Source organism: Diabrotica virgifera, chromosome 4 (genome assembly GCF_917563875.1).
Source record: "Diabrotica virgifera virgifera chromosome 4, PGI_DIABVI_V3a".
NCBI lineage: Eukaryota > Metazoa > Arthropoda > Insecta > Coleoptera > Chrysomelidae > Diabrotica > Diabrotica virgifera.
Window position 1 is genome coordinate 118,713,331 of NC_065446.1, and position 12,209 is coordinate 118,725,539.

At 35.1% G+C, this 12,209-nt stretch overlaps 1 protein-coding gene across 5 annotated transcripts in view; it reads right to left on the reverse strand.

The window, feature by feature from the left end:
* The window catches only part of LOC126883135 (acetyl-CoA carboxylase), a 465,330-nt gene that overhangs the window by 115,637 nt on the left and 337,484 nt on the right, over window positions 1-12,209 (reverse strand). For all 5 annotated transcript variants that reach the window (XM_050648387.1, XM_050648384.1, XM_050648388.1 and 2 more), the window contains one exon: window positions 5,084-5,286. In XM_050648387.1, the coding sequence (XP_050504344.1) occupies window positions 5,084-5,286 (203 nt within the window). The remainder of the gene's footprint in view (window positions 1-5,083; window positions 5,287-12,209) is intronic.

Consider the following 12,209-nt stretch of genomic DNA (forward strand, 5'->3'; position numbering starts at 1 on the left):
ACGGATAATCGAGGTTCTACTGTATAATACTTCTGCAACTCCAAGAACTTTTTAAATATATTCTAAATACCCTGTTCTACCCTAGAAATACAACAATCTCATTTTCGATAAAAAATCAGTTACCGCCTTTGGGCTTAGCACGGCAGTACAGCGATCACACAGTCGTGTGCAGCCTTTCTTGAAGCCACACCGAATTAGTTCTCTGCATTCTTGAGAAGCCTCTGATAATGTATTATACAACATATTTCCAATCCACCTTCAACTTATTTCTTCCAGCCCCAATGCACCGGTGACGAGATCACTGGGGCTGCGACCATCACTCAGGCCCAGCAGAAACTAGCTTGGTAGGTCGCGTTTTTTGTGTGCTGAATGAGAGCATCTTGTGTCTGAGGAAGATTGTCGATAGCTCTACATTTCTGGCTGAACAGGTGTTTTTGCGTTTCATTAACCGACTCATGAATGCTAGAACGATCATATTATAACAATACTACAAACATCTCTAATCATAACCAACATCATTTGGCTCTACAACTCTATGTGAGTCTTGGCCGCGTTTACTATTTCCCTCCATTGTTGTCGGTCCTGAGCAGCTATTTCCCATTGCTGTACTCCCATTTTGCGTAGATCACTGGCTATTGTGTCCTTCCAACTCTTTCTTGGGTGACCAATTGACCTTTTACCATCGGGCCCTTTCCAAAATGTGGCGTTCAGAAGACTTTCGGTCACTCGATCTTAGCACGTGGCCCGTCCATCTTATTCGGTTGGCTTTAATGTAGCGTACTTTTCATCTCCATGTCTCCATATACTGTATGGAGTTCATCATTGTGTCTTCTTCTCCATTCTCCTGTTGTATCTTCTCTGCAAGGCCCATAGATAGTCCGCAGTATCTTTTTTTCAAGTACCAGTAATTTTGTCGTTTCCCGCTGGTTCAGAGTCCATGTCTCGCTTCCATACGTTGTTGTGGGACGAATTTTTGATTTTGATTTAAGTACGGTCATTAATAAGTAATATGCCCTGTTTCCTGCAATGATCCTGGCTGCCACGTCCTTTTCATATTTATTTTCAGATGTTATGATCGCTCCCAGGTACTTGAATCCTTTGACGACTTAAAGTTGTATTCATTAATTGTTACGTTTTGTCTAACCCTTGGTGTTGGGTTCTTCGTAACCATCATGTACTTGGTCTTGTCCTCGTTGACCTTAAGACGAACTGCATTGGCTCCGTTCTCGAATAGGGTGAAAACTTCTTTCGCATATCTGGCGGATTGTGCAATTGTGTCCACGTCATCCGTAAAGGCCAATAGTATTTTTGATCTCTCTACTCTCTAAACCTCTCTAATAATGGTTTCAATAAATCTTGTATAGTTTGCTGAGTAGGTCTGTCAGACAATGCACAAAACGTTGTGGTAATGTCTGGATATGCATTCCAAGTGTCCCATTGTACCCTCTTTAACAACAGAGTGAAGGGCTACACATTGAACGGCACTGAGCTCGGGCTTCAGTCGGTTAGAGGTGTATTGGTCGGGGTTCTAGGGCTCAAATATAAGAGATCAGAGGGTGAGGTACGAGAGAGAAAGAGAAGAGGAGAAGATAAGAAAAGAGAAGAGAATTTTGGGCGCCACCTATCGCTGGATAGGAATTATGAGGAATAGGGAAAGTTAAACGGTACTAAAACGACAAGAAAAGATAATACATATGAGGCGAAGGAGATAGGATATGAATAATAATACGCGGTTGCAAAATATACTTTAGAGAATAGCGGGTATTTATGTCGCGCGGTAATCACTAGATATCAAAAACACATATACACACGTACATATAAAAAAATAAAAAACAACATAATACCTGAAAGAGAAACAGAAATATACATGCAACAAAATAAATAATCAGATAGATATGACGAAATAAAAATAAGTAAATATTTGAGTTAAAAATTATATTGTGATGTTCAAAGTATATATAAAACAAGTAAAAAAAAACAATGATTAATGGTTCTGTCGTAATTTCTATTGAATAATTATCTTTCCGCAACGTAATAATATTCAAATTGATATTCTCAAGACAGGTGAGAAACTTAAAAAAAAATATATATAGTTATGTTTATGGCGATTTTCGAACGAAAATAGGAGAAACGAGTGATTATTGAGTCTTGAGAATACGTTAAAAAAAGTTTGATAGTGATCACTATACGTATATATAACATCTATAGAAAAAAATAGTCTACCTGTGATAAATCGATTGGTATTATATCGTATGTATATTTAACTATTCCGTACAAATGATATTCTCAATTATTGTCTGTTTGGTCAAAGCCACAATAAACAAGTTATAAATGAACCAAAAGGCACTAAGCTTCCGAGTCAATAACCCACTTTTAATAGGGGTCTTAGGTAAATCCACAATGAACGAATAGTGTTAAATCATAAATCTCTGCTGGTGTATTGTATGAGGTAAGTACTTACAATATCGGCTCGTGCCAAACCAGGAAGATCGGCTTTATTGCCAAACAAATCGCAGCTCAAATGGTTCCAGTGATGATTACGGTATTTACCAGGTAAAGGGATGATGAAATACTCGTACAAAACTCAGCAGAGAATGATGCCGTAAACAGCTAACACAACCAGCAACGAAATAGGTACAGGTGTCAGTGAACAACGCATCAGAAAACAGTACGACTAAACCCAGGATTACGTAGCAAACAGAATTGACTGGGTCTGTAAGAACAGAAGAGAATTTCTTTTAGAATATGCTCTAATAGTTGGAGATCAAAGGGGAATCAAGAAATGCAATAAATTAATTGTACTTACCGCTACTTTTTTGGACGTACTTCTCTCACACGAAGACACAAGGAAAATGAATTTGTAAGTGACTCTGAGGGCTAGATTCAATTTTTAGGGATGAACGCGAAAGAAGGGGTATTAGGCAAATAAAGTCCGTATGGCATCTGGAAGAAGTGACGTTTAGGAATCTCACAACTTTCTCTTGCTAAGCGAACATTCTTTTATCAGCTAACGGCTCCTTAATAGTTCGTAGAAATTTTAGTTTGAGAGAACAAAAAAAAAGACAAATTCATTGTTAGGACAATGAGAATATGCGAGTACAAAAATAGGAAGTTGCCTCCTACGGATTTTATGGGAGTATTTCTGCAGAAGACACATACCACCTAGAGATTTCGAAATTAGAGCATATGAACAAGGTTGATTCTTTACCATAGGCGTAGCTAGAAAAATTTTGAGATGATTTATGATTTATAAAGAGAGATTTCACACATGCTACACCATGCAGTATTTTTCCCTTTGCCTTCCAAAGAATGATACGATATACAATAACCAGTAATAGCGTGAAATAATGGCAAGGCAGTACAGTGATCACGACCCAAAGATCTTGCCAAGTCATGCGCAGCGAAGATCCGGTAGTTCAGCGTATTTCAGCATTAGTATATCCTTGCAGCACAGCATCACTTAAATGCAGTATGATCTAGTGTCTGCTTCTTCGTGTGTGCAAGGAGCTAGTCTCAAGACATCTTGACGATTTAGTTAGAACGTCACTACCGATTGTAGTAATTACCTGCTTGCCGGTATAAATATCTGCTATATATTTAGCTAAAAATATAAAAAATGCAGCCTTATTGTCGTCAACTCTGAGAAACTCCTCGCAGTTTTTGGGAAGTGGACTTTTAGGTTGAACACGCTTCCGAAAACCTTTTCCTCATTTGCTTCTTGTTTCTCTCTTCAAGCTGTCGGGCATGTATACATCCCATACGAGATCTATTATTTTTACACTTTGAAGAAGAGATTTGATATAAGGTACAAATACACTATTAGCATAATCCTCAAAGGTTTTTGTTAATCGTGGTCGCAGCAAGTAATTGCAGCATTGTCAATGATTGTTATTTCAACAGCTGGTTTTCTATTTTTAGTAGGCGAAAAGAAGCCAACAAGTCAGATTTTGTTCCAGTTCTTAGAGTGCCCAAATTAGAGAGTGTTGGAGGATAAGCGTGGTTCTCGTATTTAATAATTCGTCCAAGTCTCCATTACGTGTTTGTGATGCAATATACAATCTCGAAAATAAAGAGAAGTCATTCTTCATTGATATCATCTGTAACAGTTTATTTGATTTCTCACGAGGTGGCTGACGGCTGAAGAGGTTCAGATTGTTACGTTTTATCGGCTCTGATATTGGTTTGGTTTTATCGATAAGCTTCTCGCTCATATAATTCATACTACTTAATTCCAATTGTTTCAATATTTAATAATGTGTCTGCAACTGTCATATGTACAATATTTCTGCTGTAAAGTACCAGTACATCAGAGCCATTTTCACTGAATGGGTTTCCTAGATCTTGCATTACACGAGTTAGTAGTTAATACACTCGCAGTTGATATCTTTCGCAAAAGCCATATGCGGATGCTTTTCAGCTTCATGGTGACGTTGATCTTTTTAGACTTGCTTTAAAATATGTAGTTTTACAGAAATATATGCTCATAAGAAGCCGTGTTAAGTTTCGCCCATAAGAAGCCATGTGTCTGAAATTGTGTCCTGAAGAAATACATGTAGATATGGGTTATGCATTTATTACTTAAATGGTAATTAACGTAAATAAAAAGTTCCAAAAATTTTCCAAAGAAAATTTTAACGCTTTTTTCAATGGCGGTATTACCTTTTTGAAAAAATATTTACAGGGTGAAAAAATTTAAAAAATGTTTTTACCTAAAAAACAGGGAAAACACAACTTCCAGTAAACCGATTCTTCCGGTTTACATTTCTTATAAATAAAAAAAAGTAACCTATATATCAAATTTGGTCGAAATTGGACTTTTCGTTCGAAAGTTATCATGCTATTAGCCACATATGTATAGCCGCCATTTTGAATGCCCGCTATTTTTGTAAAAGACAAAATCTGAGATGGCCTCATATCTAAGTTTGCACCTTTATATGTATAGTATATGTGGTCCAAATTATATGCTTCTATCATTAAATGCACAATTCTTATAATATTTGCACGAATCTGCCGCACTATATTCTTCGAAAATTCTTTATTTGCCGCAACCCAGTTGTTAATAACAATAAACTTGTCTTTTTACCTGTCTAAAAGCTGCAGCAAAATCGTCAGCATGTTCTACTTTTCTGATACCTTTACCACCACCACCTTCTGAAGCCTTGATCATAACAGGAAAACCGATTTTGTGAGCTGCTGCTAGACCTTCTTCAGCAGTTGATACGCAACCTCGAGCGAAGAGCTCTGATGAAATCTTTATTTTCTTTCCACTATACTGGGCAGTTAAACCTAAAAGCATAAGAAACATTTAGAATACTAAAATAATTTGAGTTCTGTACAATTTTTATAGGTTTATTTATTTAGACTTACGAGTTAATTCGTTCCAAAGAAGACTAAGAGTACAATCTTAAGTGTCTTTTTTACATCTGTTATAGATTTATTTGCCTATACATTTTGTTTTTTTAAATATTTTTATCGACTTTGTCTTTCTTGTTTTTATTATGAGCATTCTATTTATGTTTTTTTTTTCGAGTATTTAAAAACAGTAGCGCCAATTTTTTTGTATACTAGTGTTCTCTTCCATTTCTTTTTTTTGCTTGCTGTTTATCTTTGGCGTGTTCCCTACTTCTCTCGCAACCCCGCCCATTATCTCTAACGACTGAGCAACGGTGCCTTCGAGACAAAAAGTAAAGTAGTATCCTGATCCTCCCGATTACGAATAGTTTGGTTCACTGTTTCTGTTCCAATATTGTATGGGAACATCCATAAACTACGTCGTAAAAAATTTGGACTTTTAATACCCTCTCCCCCAACCGTCGTAAAGCGTCGTTTACAGACCAGCCCCCCCATGGCGACGTCGTCATTGCAATTCACCCCCTTTCAGTGATTTAAAAAAAGTTCAATGTTATGTCTGTTTTTTTAAATCAACTGAAACTTTATTTACGAATGTATCATAACAAGAAAAATTAAGGGGGTAGGCGCAAAATCTTGATCCAATGCTGTTTAAATGCATTAATTTTTTCCAATCCTAAGAAAACTAATAAGTATTTTTGACAAATTTAAACGCAGAATGAAAGATTCCGCTATTACCAAGGGCCCAAAGTTCTTTAGAACAGTGGTTTTCAATGTTTTTGAACAATGTACCACCAAAATTCTTATAATTATTTTTTGGTACCACCTAACTGAAGTATCTATGGAGATAGATAATCTAATTAACTACAAATATGCTGAATTTTGCTGTGGTTTTGCGTTTTGTGTACCACCGCGCCTAATGAAATGTACCACCAGTGGTACATGTACCACAGATTGAGAACCCCTGACTTTAGAATAAACAAAAAGTTTTTTTTAAAACTTACTAACGACTTACTAACTAAATAGAAAACAATATTTTATTTCCATTCGTTCGTTTAGAACGATTGTTTCACACACAGTATGCAACACATAAATGAAGTAACAGTTTAGTACTTTTTGCTTTCAGACGTTCTGCATAGAAGTGCTTGTAAACCCAAAGAACAATGTTTTATCGTTTGTTGTCCTGTACAAAAATGCTACCTAATATTATTTAACAATGTGACTGACAAAAACGAAATGAAAAGTATGCGATAAAAGTATCTATAATAGAATTCTTTTTAATTTTAACAAAGGTATATGTATTCGTTGTAGTTTGTTTTATTTTCAATTTCATTTCAAAAACTATACGTTTATATGAATATCTGATACTTTAATGCTGGTAGAAGCTATTATAGTAAAAATTATATTTATAGAGACAATAGCAACAAATTTAAACATACCAATATATTAAACGACGTCGCATTTTCACCCAAACCCTATCCCCCCTGTCGTATACCAAGCCCCCTCCCTCTTATTAACGACGTAGTTTATGGATGTTATAGTGGAAATATAGTGGCAGCTTACGAGTACCTGGGCACGCTTATAATATCAATCTATTTAAAATAGAACAAAAACAATCGAGAATATGTACTATGCAATAAATAATATGATCATGGGAAAAGCAACTGACCAACAGTTGAGAAAAAAAAGAAAAATAAAAACCGAACTGGTTTGGACACATAACTAGAATGGACGAGGTATTAATAAATAAAATGATTCACAAAAAGGCAAAAAGACAGAATAAGAAGGGGGTGTCGTAAAAGTGGAATCTATTGAATAAATCCAGGAAATCGGTATTAATTAATGAAACATTGCAACAAATGAAAGAAATCCGGGAGACCTGAAGAGCTGGTGGAAGAAATGAGTAAAAGATGAAAACACCCGATAGTCTCAGAGGGTGTGAGGAATGCGAGAAGCAAATGATTTTAGAAACAATGTAGTGAATACAATCTATTTGCACTCATGGTTTTGCACAATTTATTTTTAACAGGTTTTGTCACAGAGAAAGTAATAGGAAAAAACCCAAAAACCCAGACACAAAGACAAAAAAAAATACTTAAAAAATGGTTTATGGAGAAGATGAAATAACAAATTTGATCTGACAAAAAAGTATAAATACTAAAAAAGTTTTGAATTATATCACTCTAAGAATCCTCTTCGATGTGGATAAAAGTAGAAAGCGACAAAATGTACTCCAGAAACAACACTTTACTCCAATGAAGGGAATTTGTGTACACCCTGTATTAAATAATTATATAGCAAAATCAAATTCCTGTTACAATTATTTTTTGTCACATTAAATATTTATTACTTTTTTTGTAGGAATATAATCCAACCTTTAGCCTGTTCCATTAAAATGGTTGTCTAATTTAATTATTTAAAGTTTTACAATTATGCGGAATATACATATAGTTAGGGAGCTGATCTAACTAGATCTAGGAGTACAACAATAGGGAAAATAAATTTTTAAATATTAAAATGATATTCAAAAACATAAGATAACATGATCTTAAAACGCTTGCATGCGAAAAAAACAAATATTTTTAACCCGTACGCTAATTACGACGCTTTGAAAATGCTATAAAATTCAAATATCTTAGGAGGCTCTTGAACGTCCTTCTATTGGTTCGACGTCACGGGCCACGGTCAACCGGGCCTAGCAGTCGGAAACAACGCGATGGTAGGTATCACGGGTATATAACATTTTAATCGTCTTTAATGGAAAATTCCTAGGAATTATTTATGTTCATCTTATACATTGTAATAAGTAGTTTCCCAATGAGCTTAGTTTTAAACTGAAATTGATTAAGTTGAGTGCTACTTTGTAAAGAGTTTAAAACGCATAATATGACGGACGAGGGTTTTTCAAAAGGTCAATCTGACTAACTTACCTACCGTTGATGTCTTCATGGTGGCAACTTTTATAAAAAGTAGTGCAAGCTATTCTATTGGAGAAATGCGAGGTGTCAAGGCAAATAAGTAAGAGTTATTAATAAGCATGTTTAAACCGTTTATAACAATAGTTTGGTACCATTATATTATAGTATACGGTTTACCCCGTGGGTTTGATCTACCTACCTCTAATCGAAGGATTTCGTATATCCTGGAAAAGATTGTGTAATTTGCATTATAATAAAGATTATATTTTATTGTAATGTTTATTAGTACCTACTGGAGCCTTTCATTATTGTGTTCAAAGCCTTCTGAGAAAAGATTATGGTGATTAGCAGACGTACCGATAGAACGTGTACATAGCCAACAAAATCCTTCTTTACAAAGTTAATAATACGCATAAATAAGAAGAATCATTATTGTAATTTTACAAGGTAATATCTTTATCATCTCAGCTTATACTTACACCGCACCCCTCGGTAGACCGCATACTATAGTAGCACCAATACTTTTTAGTTACTCTTACTTTTATTACTAAAAGTTTTGTTTATTTTTAAGTTACTCGTTTCTTCTTTGTTCTTCAACACAAGAAACGACAAAAGTAATTTCATAAAAAAGAACTTTTTGATACATGTCAACAGAGATAAAATGTTAATATTTTGCCTCTCATAGAAAAAAATCATTTTTGCCACAGAGTAAAACAAGATATTTCAACTATATTAGTTATCTATGGGCAAACTGCATTAAATGCAATAGCCCACCGAACGGGCAAACGATACAAATGGCCTGTGACGTCAGAGCCCAGCTCTCGCTTTTGAAGCTGTTTGAAACGGAAATTTTAGGCGCGGAACTTTGACCATATGTTGTACGTACACTATTCATTGTTAAGACGTAATATTTTGAATATAACATTTTAAAACATAAATTAACAATTTTATACAAAACAATTTTTTAGTGCAAGTTCCCTATTGTACACCATCGTTGAAAACATATTGTATATCTGTAGAAGTGATATTATGTAACATCGGATAAATAAAATGTAAGCTTGGGTAGGCAGTATTTGGTGTTTAAATAGTAATTCTTTATCATTTTTGCACATTCTGATATTAGAGCAGATACGTTAGCTAGACGCTGACACGATATGTTTAATGTATCTTATGATACATCAACGACAAATGACGCAAATGACTATGACGACTATGATAGGAAACCGCCATTCACTTGCCGGTGAATTACAAACCGCTTACATTCAGACCGCCGGTGTCCCATTTAGGCGTTGTGTTTATAAAAATGCTCAACTGGGACACTGACGTCAAGGGCACTCTTGAAAGGATAAGAAGACGAGCTAATCGCCTAGCAGCTCAATGTGTTAAACACGGTTAAACTAAGGAACACCAAGCCGTGTAGTCTTCTGCAAAACTATATCAAACGCCATCAAACACCAGATAAACACCGTATTGGTTGTCGAATGAAAAATTTTGACCAATATCCCAACAATGCAAAGTCCGATCCATTCTCTCAGTACGAGATACGTTCTAAGAACCATCCAAGGGCCCAAACCCGAGCAAAAGAGGTCCTTGAAACTCCCTGCCATTACCAGGGCAAGTGCTCTCCATGTTTCCCAAGCAAAAAGTTCCATTCCCGCCAGCTAAGTTTCTCAACTTAGCAGAAAACAAACCTCCTGATGAGTAATTTAGCGCCCTAGAAGCTATCCCCTACAATACCGTAGATAAACTGTAAATCCAAAAATGTTGAATCCAATCAGTTCCCATTGTGCATTTGGTAACACAGTGAAATCCCTCTCTCCAGAATAAACATGCAGTGCCGCCCAAAATTAACAATTATTTGTTGTAACCAGTGGCGCACCCGGGGGGGGGGGGTTTGAGGGTGAAAACCCCTTCCAGGGCATATGAAAAATATATAAAGGATAGTAAGAAAGTGTAACTTTCACAAACAATACAAAAAAAATTCGGTGCCCAAGCCAACACCTCCAGAAGAAAATACTAGGTGCGCTACTGATTGTAACCACACAAAAATAACTAAAAATTCTCACACATTCAACAGGAAAATAAAGTAAGTTAAAATAATTGAATAAAAATAAATCTTTGGTGTAACAACAAAAATAACAACTAAAGATATAGGTAAACATGAAATAACTATTTTATAAAAAATTAACTTTTCGCGCCTTCAGTTCAGAAAATCTTTTTATAATATGATGAATATCAATTTTTATTTAATACTGAAGACTCTATCGAGATGATATATAAATTTTCTATAAAAATTTATAAACATTTTTATAAAAACTTATAATTTTTTTTACAAGTTTCAATTTAGAAAATGATCGTTCAGCAGTGGCATCAGATATGGGCAGAGTGGGCAGAATGCGAAGAGCTATTAGAAAATTGTGTAAATTCGTTTAAAAATATAAATTTTAAAATTTTACAAACATCACTATTTAATTCTTTTAACAAAGGCAGACGCTATAATATAATTTCTTTACACAAATCGTTTCCCGCTATATCTAGATAATCATTAAATCTCATTTTTTTACAAATTTCTACAAGAAAAGTTTTAATTTTGAGTTTTCTGTAATGTTGTTCAAATTATATAAAAATTTGAAAGAATCAATATAATTTTCCAATAGGGAAAATCTTTCATTTACTGATATCAATGCTGGGTCGAGAACACAATAAAAGAAATGAACTTTGTATGATATTTTAGGATCCAAAATCAGTTCGCCTTTATGTTTTGTAATCGAACCGTCTGATTTTATTCCGACGCCGTAGCTGTGGCTGGTTGAAAACTAGGCTCCACGTCCAGTTTCTCTGCAGTTTCATTTGCTGTGGTAATAACAAAATTAAATCGTATAAGTTAACTGTGTAAGTTAACTTTCATCAGAACTTCATACCATATCATATTATGTAGACTGAGCTTATGAATATAAATGTTGATATTTTATCTCCTAAACATCTAGCTTGATACTTTGAATCAAGATCAAATTTATCCGAATGTGTTATATTACACAAAACATCATAAATGTCTGCCAAATTTTTGTACAATAGCTTTAAAGGAAAAATTCTGCTGGACCGGTGCCTTGGTGCCTGCATATCTGTAGGTACAGGAGTTTTTTGTTTATGCAGATTGTATAAATCAATACGTAATGTGCCTACCTTTGAAGTTGAGTTATACAGGGTGGCAAGGTCGGTAAATGGGTAAGAGTTATTTTGACCGGCGTAAAATTTTTGTAAAAACTCTAGTGGCGCCCCCTAATTGCTGGCATCTGTGTGCGCCGCACACATTGCACACATTGCACACGTGGACGGCGCGGCCGTGCTAACCTGTACCTTGCTATTTTCTCTTTATCTTGTTTCTGGCAATTGAAGCCACTTCAGGAAACTAACGTCATTCGAACCCACAGTTCTGACTCTTGTTAAAAAAAAGGAGCAGCCATTATTTAAAGAGGCGTAATGTCTAAGCGAGATTATAATAACTTCAACCAATTCTGCGAAAAAAGTGTAAAAGATAGTTATCATTTAATTTTTTGCGAGCCTCCTTAGTGTTATCTTATTTAATCTATTTATTTGTAATGCACGGATCTTTTTTTAAAAGATCATAATCTTTTTATAAAAAGATTTTTCTGTTACGAATTGAAACTACCTTCTTCTTCTTTAACGTCGTCTCCAAATCGCAGGTTGGATATCATCATAACTATCTTTATTCTATTTACCGCTGTTCTATGAAGAGTTCTATAGAACTGCATTTAAACCAGTCCCATAAATTCTTCAAACATGGCACTCTTCTTCTTCCTGTACTCCTTCCTCCTCTTATCTTTCCCTGTATTATCAGTCTAAGGGTAAGAACAGAACAAGTGGGTCGCGGTGGAGGTGAAGGTCGCGGTCGATGTCGATATCCATGTAAAACAAACACAT